Source organism: Phyllostomus hastatus, unplaced genomic scaffold, assembly GCF_019186645.2.
Source record: "Phyllostomus hastatus isolate PE091 unplaced genomic scaffold, TTU_PhHast_1.1 phas_scaffold_78, whole genome shotgun sequence".
In the NCBI taxonomy this organism is placed as follows: Eukaryota; Metazoa; Chordata; class Mammalia; order Chiroptera; family Phyllostomidae; genus Phyllostomus; species Phyllostomus hastatus.
The window spans coordinates 115,414,529-115,430,698 of NW_025334041.1; the positions used below are offsets into that span (position 1 = coordinate 115,414,529).

The window sequence follows — 16,170 nt, forward strand, 5'->3', positions numbered from 1 at the left end:
AAAATGTCACATTCGCCGCTGTTACATTGATTAATTGAGGTACTTTGCAATACCTCCCCCATCCTTCCTTGCCTTTGACATCTTTCATCTTGGTGACCGACTTGAAGCCCAGGGTCCTCGGCTTCAGTGTGGAGAGGTGGGCTGGGTGCTTGAGAAAACGAGGGTCTCGGGGCACCCCTGGGGGTCTCACTGTGGTGGGGCGGGGCGGGGCCCCACAGCCTGCATTTGTCCCACATCCCACAGGGGCTGTGACACACAGGAGGTCCAAGCCTACGGCCGGGTAAATGCAGCTTTAAAGAATATGGAGGAGTGCGATCTGAGCATCGTCCACGTTCAAGAACAGAAAATGACTAGGAAGCCCCAAAGGTTACAAAACTCACACTCGCTGGGCAGCAGAATGGCTTCTCCGCCCCCCCCCCCACCTCCACCCCCGGCGAGCATACCAAAGGGGTCGTGCAGTAAAAGGCGCACGACAACCTGCTCACATTCCCATGGGAGACGAGGGAATGCATGGGCCTCTAGTCCCCAGGGCTCGGAGCCCAAGGGGACAATTTCTCTGACCCCTCCACAGGAGCAAGGGAGCAGCAGGATGTTGAAAAAGAGGAGGGGACGGACTAGGCTGGAGCAGTGCTTCTCAAACCCTGCATCAGCATCGCACGGCGGGCTTGTGCGAACCATGCTGGGCCCCACGCCAGGTTCCGATGCAGGAGGTCTAGGGCAAGGCCCAGGAATCTGCATTCTAACGAGTCCCCAGGTGATGCCGCTGCCCTGGGTCTGGGGACCACACTTTGAGAACCACCGGGCCTGTGAAATGCCATTAAAGCACTCTGCACACAGAGTGAGCAAAATGAGGTGGTCTGAGCACTCAAAACTGAGCTTTAAAAAACTGTTCCGCGGGGAGGTTTGCTACTTATTCACTCTCTCCTAACAAAAGGAACTGGCTAATAACATAATCTCGGTATCCACTGATTGAAATGAATTTCAGCTGTTCTTTCCCTGAGAAGCAAAAATGGTTTGTAATGCTTATTAATCAAGAAACCTTACTGAGGGCCTATTGTACGCACAGAACGGTTGCGTGGGCCAACTTCCTAATGAATAAAACGTAAAACAAAAACAGGGCCCCTGCCTTTAATTTACTTATCGTCTGTATTAGTTCACCTCCAATTACTGAGCTACTCTGTGCAGCCTTCCCCTTCCCACTATCACCACAAGGAAGAGAGGAACAGAGCCCTCTGGAGAAAGGGTCCCCATCTCTGCCTGCCCTCTCTGTTCAGGATAAAACCAATGGCAGTGGGGTGGGGGCAGGGGGATTGAAGTGGGGATTTAGGTATTTTTGCTTATTTTCAAACCAACTTCCAGAAGGTGCCCCAAGAAACCACAAGCCATTGGTCACAAGGATGATCAATTTAAAGACCTGACACAGGAGACCTGCAACCCTCACAGCCCCTCTGAAACAGAGGGGGCGCTCCACTGTTCAAGACAAGAAAGGCGCCAACACATTCGAGAGAGATCGTTCACGAAACAGCCAGGAAAACTTAGCGATATCGCCTTACGTTTATATGGCTCTTTTGGGAGGCTTTTGCATGAGCCACACTTTGTTTAATATTTACTACACAAACAGGAACAGAGGAGGAGTGACAGCCCGAGATGACTGCAGAGGCATCTGCCTCGGACTCGCCCCACCACCGGGGGGCGGGGAGGAGGGGCGGGGGCAGACAAAACCTCCTGACAGCATCCAGATGCTCTCCCAAAACTGTGCGCCCTCACTTTAAGGCATCCTCACTGCTCACTGTGACTTTTCCGTGGTGACCACGGTGGGACTGTCATCTTCAGATTTAAAGGATTAAGCATTTTATTGTGTATTTGGTATCATGTCAGGATCCCCAATAATTTGCCTTTTAACACAGCTGGGACCAGCAACTCTTCCTTTTTTCACCCTGAGCTTTCATCCTGAGTCTGGCCTGTGGCTCTGGTGGAGGTGTCCCCATTCTGTAGAGCGCCACAGGGACACGGCGGGGAGAGGCGGTGACGGGGGGGTGAGGGGGGAGCTGGTCTGGGTCAGGGCACCGAGCAGGTGGCCAGGCTACAGCAGCAATTTGCTGTCCTCTTGAGCACTTTTCTGTTCTATATGCAGTTTTTCCCATCCATAAAAATAGCAATAAAGGTGACTGAGTGAATTTTCAATTTAAAACATTCTTTTTCCAGGCCTCCAAAGAAGTGCTGAAAAATACCAATTCCTTAATAATATATCCACTCCCATTTCTAAGTTCCCTTTATTATATCATTTATGGCCTTACATGGCCCGTGAGACCTGACTAGGGATCCAACCCCATCTCCCTTATCACCTGTTACTCCAGCCCTCACTGTAATAATCCAGTAACACTTCTGGGTCCCCGCGCCAGGCCAGGCCTACCCCTGCCCCAGGGCCTCTGTGCTGGTCTTCCTCGACCTAAACGTCTCTTCTCCTCCAGACCCTTCTGCATCACACGTGGAGACCTTCCCCGACCACACCCGCCTCCTCCCGCCCCCATCACTCTCTTAGCCTATCTGCTTCACTTTCTTCACCATGCCTAACACCTCTGGGAGCCTGTACCTAGTACACAGAGGCTTGTAAACGTGCAACAAACAAATCCATCCCTCCATTCACTCGTTCACTCCACAGAAGTCTACGGGCACTTGCCAGACTCCGCAGATCCAGCGATGGCTGTGAATGCGCCCTGTCCTCCCAGAGCTCACACCAAACACCCGGACGACTGGGACGCAGTATGAACCGTCCTGAGAGAGAAGAGGCTTCGGATGCCTGACATGCACGTGAATAACCTGGATGAGGATGGGTAACGAATGGTACTCTCACATGCATTTGTTTTTAGGTTTTAAAAAGTGTCAGAAGAATTCATTCATTGAGCTGCTTGAACCTTCACAGTGAAAGGCAGAGAGAAAAGTCCCCCACTTTTGAAGCAGAATAGCAAATCATTCACCAAGGTGAGGTGGTGTGTCTTAGCTGATTCAAGTAGCTTTTACAATGACACGTATTTTGAAGATGCTAATTATTAACTATCCACTTGATATGGTGTTATACTGAAATATATATGGGTGATAGGCTGGGGGTTCTACCTTTAACTTATTAATAGCAATAATAAAATGAAAGTTCTTGCAAGATTAAACATGAGATTGAAGTTGTTTGGTAATCCTGTAAGAAAAATAGACACGCTCAAGTGTATAAAGACAAAATATCCTTATTGTATTTTCCTTATTTTATGACCCTATTTTCCTCCAGTGGCTTTTCACTGGTGATGCCTCTCTCCTCTGTGAAGATGCTCGGTTCATGTGCCCCCAAAACACCTCTGAAGGGTTCCCTCCAGCCGTTTTGGTCCCACCTCTGAATAACGGTTGTCATTTCGTTCAGAAAAGCTGACCACACCAACTTCGGATGACAACCCTAACCCTAACCTTCCTCCAACCTGTCTTCCCATCCCTCCACCGGACTCATCCTCCTCTGGTCCAAGAGAACCGAAGGCATGCATTCAAAATCCAGCCCCTCCGTCTCCTAATTTACAAAACACAACGCTTCGCAAACTGTTTACTTACATCCGTGCCAACAATATTGCTCAAATGTGGTGGAGTGGAAAAGCCACAGGGAACAGGGTGGTGGGCCAAGAGCAGTATTTGGGGATCTAAAATTACAGAAAAAACACATCATACAACCTTCATTTTACTGAGCCCCAGAGCTCTATCAGATGATGCTGAGCAGAAAGATTCTGAAGTTGGCAGGAAGAAAGGAAAAGCTGTCTCCCAGGCTGGGCCATGCCAGGGCAGTCTCCAGAGAGCAGGCCGGAGGGGACAGACGGAGGTGGCGGGGTGCCTTCACAAGGCTGTCGGAATAAGCAGTGTCTGTCCGGCAAGGGGTAACCCCACAGAGAAAAGAGGTGAAAGAAAACCAAACAGAAATGATTGCCAAAAGGTGAGGTACACAAAGGAAGCGGAATTCTTTGTGTTGGATTTAGAGGACGGTATTTACAACACGACAAAATCGGAATTGCTCGTGCAACTTGATTTCAGTCAATTCAGTTAACATTTGGACCACGGCAAGGAACAGAGCCTGGATACTTAAAATGACACCAAGAAAACCTTGCTCCCCAGGGAATCCACACTGATGGGGAGACAGGTGCCTCTCCTACCTGGTCCAGGCATACTCAGAGTCAAGTAAGAGTAAAATCAGTGCTGGGGAGACCGTTTTCACCAGGGCATTTGAGAAACTCAAAAGGGAAGCCCTGACTGGCGTAGCTCAGTGGATTGAGCGTGGGCTGCGAACCAAAGTGTCGCAAGTTCAATTCCCAGTCAGGGTACATGCCTGGGTTGCAGGCCATGACCCCCAGCAACCGCACATTGATATTTCTCTCTCTCTCTTTCTCCTTCCCTTCCATCTCTAAAAAAAATAAATAAATAAAATCTTTAAAAAAAAAAAAGAAATTCAAAGTGGAGTGTGTAGAAGTCTGGGGCACCCAGGAGGGGGCGAGCCTGAGCCAAACTGGAGCCCCTGAGAACTCAAAGACTGTTGGGCAGGAGCCCTAACCTCTAAGCACCTCTCACATATTGCTTCATGCGGTGCCCCAGCGAGCCTCTGAATGGCGGTGCCCACCGTCACTACCCCTGTGCTGTGAACAGGGCAACCAACCGAGCCCTGCCCCAGTCCCCACAGCCCAATGGGCTGTGCCTCCCAGAAACGTCCAATCCTTAATAATAAGCAAGGCAAATGAATAGGTACCCAGGGGCATGTGCAGATAAATACAGCTGCGATGTGTTTTTCCATAAGTACCAAAACAACCAATTTGTGTCCCACCAACCAATTATGTACTATTTTCTCTCCACTAACAGGACAGGAAACTTCATTAGTAAAGCACGCATTTAGAGCAAGATAAGACCCTAGTCTCTTCCTTATCTATAAATCGCTGTGCTTAATTACCACATCTGGCAGCTGTTACAGACGGGACCTTGTTGGATATATTATTTTCTGTTTTCGTGTGTTTAAATATTTTAAAGTTAAAAATAGAATCGTTGGTGGAAAAAAACCAGTTGATGTGTTCCAAAGTGTTTGAAACCATCTTATCTTACCACCTATATATTGTTAACAATTTCAAAACTTTCCAGCTCTTGTAAAAATAAATATATTTATCAAACACTCAACTAACTAAAGAAAAAAAATGGATGAAATAACCCTATATGCTGCGATCTTTGTATGAACTATCCAAAATTGAGCTAAACTAGTATTTAGAGGACCCCCCCACCTCTCCCACCCCCTGCCTTAAGAAGTTTCTAAACTGTTGGGCTTAGCCCTTAAATTCCCAAACAAAAGGTTATAAATACTGCCTGGGAGAGGGTTCCTTCTGCATCACTATTTCTCAAAACATGGGCCACCTCCATCAGTGCCACCTGGGGTGCTCCGCAAAACCCCAGAGACTCGGACTCGGTAAAGCACTGTAACAAGCACCCCCAGTGGCCAGCTGTGCACTCATGTGGAAGAACTGTCTATCTCGAGTCTCTTAACACAGGCCACGTAAAAATGGCCAGGGTCGTAACCAAAATCACAAGTAGCCAATTCTTCCCTGGAGCAGCCAGAGCTCCTGCGTTTGGGAAGAAGCCAAGTTAGATCCACAGTCACAGCCTGTGTTGGAAGGGCCAACAGAGCCTCTGCCCACCCATCCCACCGCCCACCCATCCCAGGGTTGTTGCTAGGGAACCCCCAAGTACCCCAGGAGTGACCCACCTCCAAGCAGCCCACCTCTCAAGTCCACGTGCCCAGTATTTATGGGTTTGTGTAATGAGTTCCATTGTGCCTCCGCCCTAAAGAAAGATATGTCGGAGTCCTGACCCCCCAAGTGCCTTAGTAGGTGACCTTATTTGAACTTTAGCTGGACAGAGGATCTTTACAGAGGTAATCCAGTTAAAATGAGGTCATTAGAATGAGCCCTAATTCAATACAACTGGTGTCCTTATAAAAAGGGGAAAATTGGGCCCAAAGATGGATACAAACAGGGAAGATGATGTAGAGAGACACTGATGATGTCCCTTCGACAAGCCAAGAAGGCAGGCCTGGAGCAGACCCTCTCCTCACTGCCCTCAGAACCAGCCCTGCCCACACCTTGACGTTGGACTTCTAGCCCCCAGCATCTGAAACCATTGACGTCTGCTGTCCCCAGCCACCCAGTCGAGGCACTTTGTCATGACAAACTGATACAGCTGGGGAAATCCCCCAGGGAACTGAGGCAGTGAGAGCCAGCCCAAGTCAGCGCTGTGCGGAGGGAGAGCCAGGAAGACCAAGACCTCGAACGTCACAGCACTGGACGTCCAGGCAGCCGAGGGCTGTGGCAAGAACAGTGAACCAAGAGCCAGGAGATCTGGGGTGGGGTCTCAGCACTGCCCGCAGTTTGTAAAGGGGCAGGGGTAAATCACACCCTGCCTCTCCGTCCCCCCACCCCCACCCCCAGCAAAGTGCGAAGCTGCGAAGGGGGAGAAAATGCTCTCCCCTGCTGGTGGAAAGCCCAGCACAAGCCACCCTCACCCCACCGGCAGCCCCTCAGCCCATGCTGTCATCCTGGTCAGTGTTGAAAGTGTGGTGACACAGCCCTAGCATTCCACATCGCCCTGTTCATTGCTAGGAAGGACTTGGAAGCAAAATCTGCGTTTTAGGAAAGTTTCATTTGACCTCCCAAACGTGTTTGGGTCTGTTTGGAATATCCAAGACAACAAATAACAGGGTCAGAAACAGCAACCTCCTGGGGTTGCCAAAGGTCCTTTCAACAAGTCAGGCTTCCTCAGGGCCCCGGGTTCACTGGGCGGAGAGACATTTGGGTGAGCAGGCAGGGCAGGGGCGGGCGGGCAGTGCATTCTGGCTGGCCCAGGGGCTGCAGGAGGGCTACACAACCAAGGTTGAAGTACTACCGCAACACAGAATTTATGGTTCCTAAATGTTTGTTTTAACTAGTGTTGAGAATACATATTTGACCCAGTGTGAACTTGACCTCTGGGTCCCTCACTTCGCCGAGCTGTCTGTGCAGCACGACCAGATTTTCCAGGCCGCCCTCCCCGTCCGCCCACCCTGCCCCCACCCCCAGCTCCCAGCTCTCAGCTCTGGGGCCGGGGCAGCCCTCCCAGCAGCTGCCATGGTAAACCTCACTGCAGATCTATTGGCAGAGCAGCTGTCAATGGCCACAGCAGGCACACGAAAAATGTGTAATCGCTCTGGGCCTGACTCCCGAGCTCAGCTAGCACAACACTCAGCCAAAAGGGGAGACAAGGGAGACAGCCTTGGTCACCTGGAACTACGGCCGCATTACACCCCCCTGGACGATGCCACCAAGGGCAGCATCTCCAAGCACCAAGGGTCTACAAAACTCTGTCCCCTCTGTATGTAATTAAGGAACACTTCTAAGTTTGGGGTTTCTTTTTTCAACGCTGCGTGGGCTGAATGCCAATGGAAAAGCAATGGAATATCGATTTTTCTGTTTCATGCTAAGGAGAGAACAAGTCATTTGCTGTGCCATGAGTTAAGTGAGTAAAAACAGACCCTGTCCTCCCCACAGCTGGCTGCGTTTCTCCTCTATTCATAGCTTGTGGCACATGGTAAAAGCTAAACAGATACGCGTTGAATAAATGAAAGAACCATCCGTGCATTTACGCAGGGCCTGCAATGCGCCGGGCCCTCCGCCATCTTTTCCCTTCGGTCCACCTCACCCTGCCAACCCACCCTCACCCTAGTCCCCGCCGTATTCTTCTGTGGTGTCTGTTCCTAAGTCCAGTCTCCCCTTTAAAGCCAGTGACAATGTCTCTCTGGCCTGCATTTAGCCTGAAAGGGGGACAAAAAATTTGAAAGAACCCCTAGGTGGTAGGCTCAGTTTAGACAGAAAGAAAAAACAATGCAACAGTGGGGAGAAGCAAAGACATTTACGCCCCACCAGAAAGACAAAGTTTCTAAGTTACAAAGCCCTCCTACAAATGTTAACCCTTTGCAGAGAGGAAAAATGTGACACTCTCTCTCTTGCCCCAAACTGATATCATTGTGAGCAGTCGCTCTATATTAATAACCATAATGGCACATCTGCTGTAATTTCAACTTCTAGAGTTCCACACACACAAAGGGCGTCTGGAAAAGCCACATTAACATGCAATTGGGCATCCCTACGGAGAGACTGGGCCGCGACAGCCCCCAGGACCACCTCTGCGGATGCACGCATCCATTGTCCGCCCGCGCGGGACTGCTGCCGGCTCGTTTCACGTCTCTCTGATCTGCAACTTAAGGTTCACTAAATCCTCAGTCTTCGGAAGCATTTACCCACGGCCCATTGAAATTCGGTTTCAATCAACTGAAAACAATCCAGGCTGCCTCCAAGGGGCGCCTCATTTTCCTCCCTGGCTTTAGCAAACGCTCCAACAGGGGCGCATCCAACCTCTTACGCAGAAACACTTTTTGCATCAATTGGACGTGACCTATGTAAACTGAAATTCTTCAACTAAAGCCATTCAATTATCCTTAAAATAGAATGGCCCTTAGGAGGTACCCTGGGCGACACATTCAAATGGGCATACACATTTTTATGACTGCTGTATTAAGGAGGAACTTCATGTTGACATGCCATTGGGTGGTTTTTTTTTCGTATTTTTAAGCACAATAAACCATACCCAAGTGCAATTGTTCAATCTCAGCATAATAAGGAAGTGAGAAAGGAAGGAGACTGCAAATCAGTTTCTTTTGCAATCTCAACTTCACTGGGATTTACTGAAGTGGCTACAGTCACAAAAACTGGTGTCAGGATTTTTTCTGTTCGACTTGTGAGAATGCTTCAAGACTATCTTCTCCTAGACAGCACGCTTTTACACGAGGAGAACTAGACACACAAATAATCAAACATTTAGTCTCTCCGAAGTTTCTTTTAAGATAAATCATTCAGGGGTACGGAACAACCCACAGTGCTTTCTTTCTTTCTTTCTTGGAAATTAAAGCCAGGACAGAAGGGGAATGACTGACTTTTTTCATTTATTCTTTTTTTTCATCTTTATTGAGGTATAATTGACAAGTAATAATTGCATATGTCTAAGGTATACGCTATTGTTTTGATATGTTGTGAAATAATCACCACAATCAAGCTAATTAACATACCCACCCCCTCGCACAGTTAACATCTCGCTGTTCGTGGTGAGGACACGTGAAGATCTACCCTCTGAGCAAACGCCCAGTGTCCGACAGTGTTGCGAACTAAAGTCGCACTGCTGTGCATCAGGGCCCCAGAACTTCCCCATCTTCCCATCTTCCCGTCCCCTCAACCCTAACCCACCGTAGGAAGACCATGGTGAGGACGGGTGCTGGGGAACCATACACAGGGAAAGAAGAAAACCGAGTAATAGATAAGTGAGACAGGATTTACTTGGCTTGTTCCAATAATGAACTCTGAGAATCTTTCTGGTTTCATCAAGGCTTTCATGCCTCTTCTCTTCCACCTTGCTACCTGCAATAATCCTACAGTAGGCTGAAGCACAGTCATTCCAGGATGGGAAACAGGGTTCGAGAGGTCAAATGAGTTTCCCAAGACTACACAGCCAGTGAAGGCTGGAGGAGTTGAATTTAGTCTTCTGAACCAAGAGTTTGTCCTGGTGTCACACTGCTCAACCATGGACACGGGTTTCCAGCATCAGTGGTAACCCCAGCTGTCCCACCTGAAGGCAGAAGGCTCCTTCCTCTCGCGGGTCATGCTAGACACGCGCAAAGCAAGTCCCCCACTGAAACAGATCCATCTAGCAGGTACATTGCTGTGGATGGAGCGCTGACCCACCCCAGCATTGCTTTTAAAAGCAATTATTCCTGAAAGGACTTGTGGCTTGGGTTTCTAGCATTTGGGCCTGAATTAATTTGTCAGATTTGGCAGCAAGGCTAATCTTTTGAAGACAGAAAACCATCAAAAGGAAAGTGATGTTGCTATAGCTTAGATCCTAGCGCTGCCCAAGGGCTACCTGCTCCCTTCTAGCACCTGGAAAGATAACTTGAACCAAAAGCCAGAAGCATTTGTTGTAGGGGTTGTGAGACTCAATCGGCAGAGCAACTTGCTCTGGAGCCCTGCAGGAACTGGGCACCCCTCGCTTCTCAGAGGGACCACCCAGCGAACCCCAGGCTCACACGTGCCCCGTCCTCTCTCACCTGGAGAAGCAGGAAGCCATGTGGCGATTCCTCAGGATCTGAATGCTGTCTTTCTAGAGCATCTCTGGATCTTCTAGAACATCTTTAGGTCCCCAAATCCTCAGGCAACCTGAAAATGGGGAACTACTCTCTCCAGAAAGGGCACCTGATTGCATCATTTGGCCAAGTAGGCTTCTTAAAGTCTTACTGCATTCTCTCTGACCAGCATCAAGGAGCACCCACCCAGTGTCTCTAAAGTCCTGCTCTGTATTTTTACTGTATTTTTCAGACCATAAGACACACCTAGGTTTTAGAGGAGGAAAATAGGGGAAAAAAATTTGAAGCAAAAAATGTGGTAAAATATTTAATAACATAAATAACATTATTTCACCAATGTAAATGTAAATAGAACTCAACAGCAGCATTAACAACCATTATTCCTCCCAAATTTTTTTTGGGGGGGAGTGTGTGTTACAGTCTGGAAAACATGGTAATCTTTACACAGCAACATCCCATCGAAAGGGTGCTACCTCTGCGATGTAGGGAAACCACGTCACCAGGTTTTGACCAGGAGCTACTGAAGGGAGGACAGGGTGTGTAATTTGACCCAAGCAATTGTAAATTCAGAAAAAGACTGGTGCAGTACTGTCAAGAGCAATCTAAGAAGTGGCAAATTATGACAATCTCAAATGCCTGCCTCCCTGAGCATTTCTGATCAAGTGGCTTGAGTTCAGTGATCAGGAGGCTGAGAGCGAGTTCACATCCGCCATCACCCCTTGACCACAGGCCGTCACCCGTCTGCACACTCACGTTCACAACAGTAAAGCCGCTCTGCCGAGTCCGTCTGATACTTTCAGGGACGGTGGCATTTCTCAGCAAATGAGCTCACCAGAATGACTGCACTAAAAATGTTTTTTAATTCATCCAGCAGGATTTTAAAATCGAAACCATACATAAGACAAATTGCTAAATCTGACTTATTATGCTGAATACTAAGAAGCAGCTAAAATTTTGGATGATGCCAGGCCATTGTGGTTATGGCTCCAGCCCTCTGAGAAGAGAGCCCCTAAGAACAGTTAACTTTTTCTGAGTGGACGTAAAATTTCTTGATTTCCAATTAGCACCAGGCAGAAGCAACTTGTCAAAAGGAACCTCAAAATATGTTTTAACGTATACCGTAACTTCACCATGCACAGGGGAAATATTTTCAGATCTGCACGCATCATTGACCCATTCTTCTAAAACATCGCTGAGCACGTGTCTTAACTGCGGGAAACCCCACCTCAGACTTCTGAAGAACAGTAGAGTGGTTACCTCCTAGGTAATAGGCCATGAGGATTCTGGTTGCTGTTTTTAGAAAGCTTTAAAAACTACTAATATTTTATTCCAAAATAGGGCCTCCTACTTCCCATTCCCCTCCTCCCACCATCATCTTAAGGAAGGTTTTTCATTTGTTGACATCCATGTTTAAATTGACTGCATTGGTGCTGCCATATGGCACACGCTCCAATGGGAATTTTTTGCCTTACTCCAGATTCACAGGTGTGACCGAGTGCTTAATACTTGAGTGACTAATACCCGAGTTGAAGGCAGAGGAACCTTGGGTACATGGTTCTGTGCAACAATTTGCTGCTGGCACTGACACCCACGTTACCCTGGCGCAGACCTTCCCCGGGGTGGTAATGAAGCTGCAGTTAATGGGGTGGATTGTATTTCCGGCACCATGGTATCCAGCGCAGCATTAACCCCTTTCCCACGACCCCTGCTGGCCAGCCCCAGGTGGACAGCCCCACTTGGCCTACCGTGCAGGGCCACTGTGAACATGGAAACTTACGTTTGGTGCACCTCTGGGAGCCAGGGGCCTTACTCCAGCCGTGGCAGCACTGCCCTCCACACACATTGACCCTGAAACAAAGCAAGACTCCTGAGTCCAGCAGTTGCAGCACTCTCACCCGGTGGGCCCAAGCTTCCAGGGGACACCTGCAAGCCCAGCCTCCTGCCTCCATATTCCTCTGGCTTCCACGGAGTCCTAACGGGTGCCAGGATGCCCAACCCAAAGGGGCCAGGGTAGAAGGGTAAGGGCCAGGTATCAGAAAAGGGTGGGAGAGCCAAAACGCCTGCAAACCTAGAGCTATACAGAAGGAGAGAATGAGGTCCAAATAAGTGGTTTCCTTAACCCCCAAAGTAGAGCCAATATATTATGTATATTATCAGCACCCACATTTTAAACGTCACCTAAGTTTTAGAGAAAAGAGCCCAAGCAGGAAGGGGTGAGATCACAATGTCTACAACCACCCTTGAAGAGAAACACCAACTAATCAAAACTAGTTTTCCCGCACACTCCCAACCTGTGATTAATGGCGAGGGCTCAGGAAGGATGTTTAAGACCCCCCAATAACAGAAACTTTCCAACCGAAAATTCTGCGGGTGCTAAGACGTGCTGCCCCTGGAAGGCATACCCCACAGGTGCAGAAAAGCTCAAACACAGAGTTTCTAGAATGTTGAAATGTTCTAGGCCACACAGGGCAAGAGCCAAAACGTTTTGTGTTTTTTTTTTCATTAGCTAGAAAAAAAATTAAAACTGTGTTGCAAAGAGAAATTTAATTGATGCTGAGGGATTAAGTTGTAGTGACTTCATGTTTACGCCCAACTTCTAAGAGGAGCTGGGTTCGCGCACAGGAGGTTACGCCCCAGGCAGAAATGCCTTTTGTGTTTATCCGCAGCTCAGTAACAATGCACTCGGGGTTTATCCTGGGTAAAAGTTCCTCGGCTTCCTCGCACTCCGCTCTTCCGCGCTCCAAGGCCAGCAGAGACCGCCAGGGGAAAGGAAGCCGACACGCCGCGCACGCTGCCCGCCCGCCCGCGGTCCCAGCGAGGCTCGGAGTGGCTCTGACCCCCGAGTCCGGCACGGGCGGCGCGCACGCGGAGGGAGGGAGGGGGTGTGGGCTTACCCCTGCAGCTGCTGCTTCTGGTGAACCTGCAGCCTTGAGCTCCCGCTGCTCTGAGTCTCCTGCGACACTTTGGATCGCACGACTTGCCTGCCTTGTTTGGCGAACTGCACAGACGCCGGGTGACCTCCGGGCTTGGGGTGGAGCTGCCCGCCGGAGCCCCCGGGACGCGCCGGCTCAGGCGGTGGCGGTGGTGGCCGGAGCCCCTGCAGGGCAGCGCCACCAGGCTGGCTCGTGCGCCGAGTCCGTTCCGACGGTACCCCTGGGGAGGCACGGCTGGGGGGCCCGGCAGCCACTGAGCTGCGACTGTACCTGGCGTTCAGCGCGACGTTGAAGGTCCGCGGGCGCGGGGGCCCGCCCAGGGGCAAGGCTCCCGCTGCCAGGCTGGGGCCCGGGCGCACCACGTACGTGATCCTCCGTACCCGGCCCTGAGCGGACGTAGTGAGCAGCCCTGCCCAGAGCAGGAGCCCCCACCTGAGCCAGGACCCCGCCATCGCGGGCCCGAGCCGGCGCTCCCGACCTCCGCCCCCAGCCGTGGGGCTCGCCGGGTGCGGCCGCCTGCACGCGCTCAAGATCCCCCCGAGATCTGCCGAGAGCCCGGGAAAGGCGGGGAAGAGGCAAACTCAGTTACAGGAGAGGAAGTTCTGAGGGCGGCTGAGCAGCCCCAGACCCCAGCCGAAAGCCGCAGGGAGAAGGGGGCGGGGTGGGGAGAGGAGAGCCTGGGAGGGGAGGGGCGAGGGCAGCGGGCTGTGAAAGGTGAGGGTCCGCCGGCGGAGTCGCCGAGCAGGGGGCGCCGCTCCTGGGATTCGGCAAGAGTGGGCGAGGGCGGGCGTGAGCGCGCAGGACGCTCAGAGGCAGCCCCGGCTGCAAAGTCTTTAAAAAGTTTCTCTCGCGGTGGAACACAGTGTCAGATCTGAACAGCCAATCTCCAGCCGACGTGACGTCAGGCTACGAATCCAAATTGGGGAAAGCGTGCGATGAGCCAGAGAACGCGCCGCCACTCTCCACATCCACACAGATTGTTACTTTATTGTTGGCGAGGCAGAGGTCCCCCATCCCGTGTCCTGGGAAAGGACAAAGGACTCCACAGAGTCATTGAGCGGTCCTTGCCTTCTGGACGCCCCACAGAGTTTGTCTGATACTGTTTGGAAGGCATTCCTGGGAGTTCTCTTACCAGGGTATGCTCGGATACCTGCTGCGGGGATTGGATTGTTATACCAGATGGGGCCCCAGAAAAGACTGTTTAGGGTGCTCTGATCTGTCGATGGGAAGGCGTTTAGATGGCTCACTATGGGATTGTGAGCTCCCCAGTGCTGGTTTCTCGGTCTGCTGCTTCTGGTACCCTACTCCTCGCTCTGCTGTAGGAGAGTGCAGGGCGGGCAGCAGGGGGCGCCCGCGTAGACTGGAAAACCTGCCACCCAACCCTAGAAGCAGCCTGGAGCTTGGTGAGCAAGCAGGCTTTCGGATAGCAATATTAAGTTGGCCAAAAAGTCCGTTCAGTTTTTCCGTAAAATAAAAGACATTTTTCATTTTCACCACTAACTCTGTTGATTTGAATAGTTTAGTATATCAGCTATGTCCTTAGTGGTATAGCGTTGATTGTTCTCAATGTCTCAATTTGCAACCGACTTTAACTGGTCTACCCATGGTGGAGCATGGCCCAGTGAGAAATCTCCAGCAGGGAGCTTGCAAACCACTTTTGACACCTTTGATCAGTCACAGTTCCTTCTCCACACACTGCACAAATCTTTTTTGGCATTTCAGTTGCATTTTACCTGTCTTGAAATAATAAAGCATAACACGTGAAAATGTTGCTTATTTTCTTCCATCTTCAATATTAAAGTGGGTACACAAGAGTTCACCAAATCTGATATGATTTTTTTAATGCACACTCATATGACAGCTGTCACAATACACTCTGTTAGGGTGGTCAGCGACAGACTGAAAGAATTCACAAAAAGAAGAAAGTTTTTATTCACTCTCCAAGAAGGGAGAGAGGCATGGTGTGGAGAGATACACCAGCATTGAGAGGTGAGGGCTTTGCGCCGTTACTGGTTGGATTAAAAGAGGGTGTGGGCGGCTTGCTGTTGTGTGGCCCCTGGACAGTTGGGGCGTTGTAATATGAGGCTGCAGTTTGTTCCAATGTTATCTTCCTCCTGTGGCTGTAGGGAGGGGTTAGTTCTGTTCTTGCTTTCCAGTCATTTCCAGTCCTGGGGAAAGAAGCTCAGAAGAGTAAAACATGTTTTAACAAAGTCGCAGTCTGGCTCAGCAAATGGTGCGACAATAGCAAGTGGGGCTGACTCTATCCATTCACAAAACTGTTTTGAATGAAGTTAAAGACAACTAAGCAGTGCTAGAACCATCTTCTGGAAAAAACAAACACACTTTTTGGCCAACCCAATACAAATGTTAGGATTCATGACAACCCCGAGCCATTATTAATATTTTTTAAAAGTCATCAGTTTCCTGGAGCTCTAGCCAAAAGGAAAGAATCGCTGGCCAGAAAGGACCCCAAATCACATTGGGGGGGGTGTGCAGGATATTCCAGGGTGCAGAGTCCCTGGGGTGATAGTGCTCTATGGGGAAAACCAGGAAACAATGCAATAACATATTTACTTCTAGCATTTGAATAGAAAACAATGTCTCCAGCGGGAACTCTCGATTTCGCTCTCTGAATGCAACAGAGAACCCATGACTATAGCAGTCTTTTTTAAAAAGCCATATAACTAAGAATGATAGTTGCCAAGGCTTTGCTTGTTCTTGTTCATGTCTATTTGTGGCTCATCCTTTTGTTTTGTTGTCTGCCTGCATTGCCTAGTAGACAACTGGTAGCAAATGAGGATGGTGCAAGAAGAATTCATGGAAATAATTTTTAAGTTGAGGAAACTTAAACATTAATCAATTTTTTCTATGCATGGGAGGGAGAGCTCCAGTATTTGTGTTGGCGGGAGAGGACCTCAGTCCTTTTGCCTGGCTACCAGTTTCCTGTGAGAAGACTCTCTGGGAGCCACTGTCCCAGAATAAGTAGCACTGGGCTGGAGGGAGAGACCTCAGTTC

General features: G+C 49.8%; 1 protein-coding gene across 5 annotated transcripts in view; it reads right to left on the reverse strand.

The window, feature by feature from the left end:
- Positions 1–13,777, reverse strand: part of LTBP1 (latent transforming growth factor beta binding protein 1) — a 362,585-nt gene extending 348,808 nt beyond the window's left edge. For all 5 annotated transcript variants that reach the window (XM_045827131.1, XM_045827129.1, XM_045827127.1 and 2 more), the window contains exons 1-2: positions 13,117–13,777; positions 12,000–12,070 (exon numbers count right to left, since the gene is read on the reverse strand). In XM_045827131.1, coding sequence (XP_045683087.1) covers positions 12,000–12,070; positions 13,117–13,607 — 562 coding nt within the window. In that variant the 5' untranslated portion in view covers positions 13,608–13,777. The remainder of the gene's footprint in view (positions 1–11,999; positions 12,071–13,116) is intronic.
- Between the last annotated feature and the right edge of the window lie 2,393 nt (positions 13,778–16,170).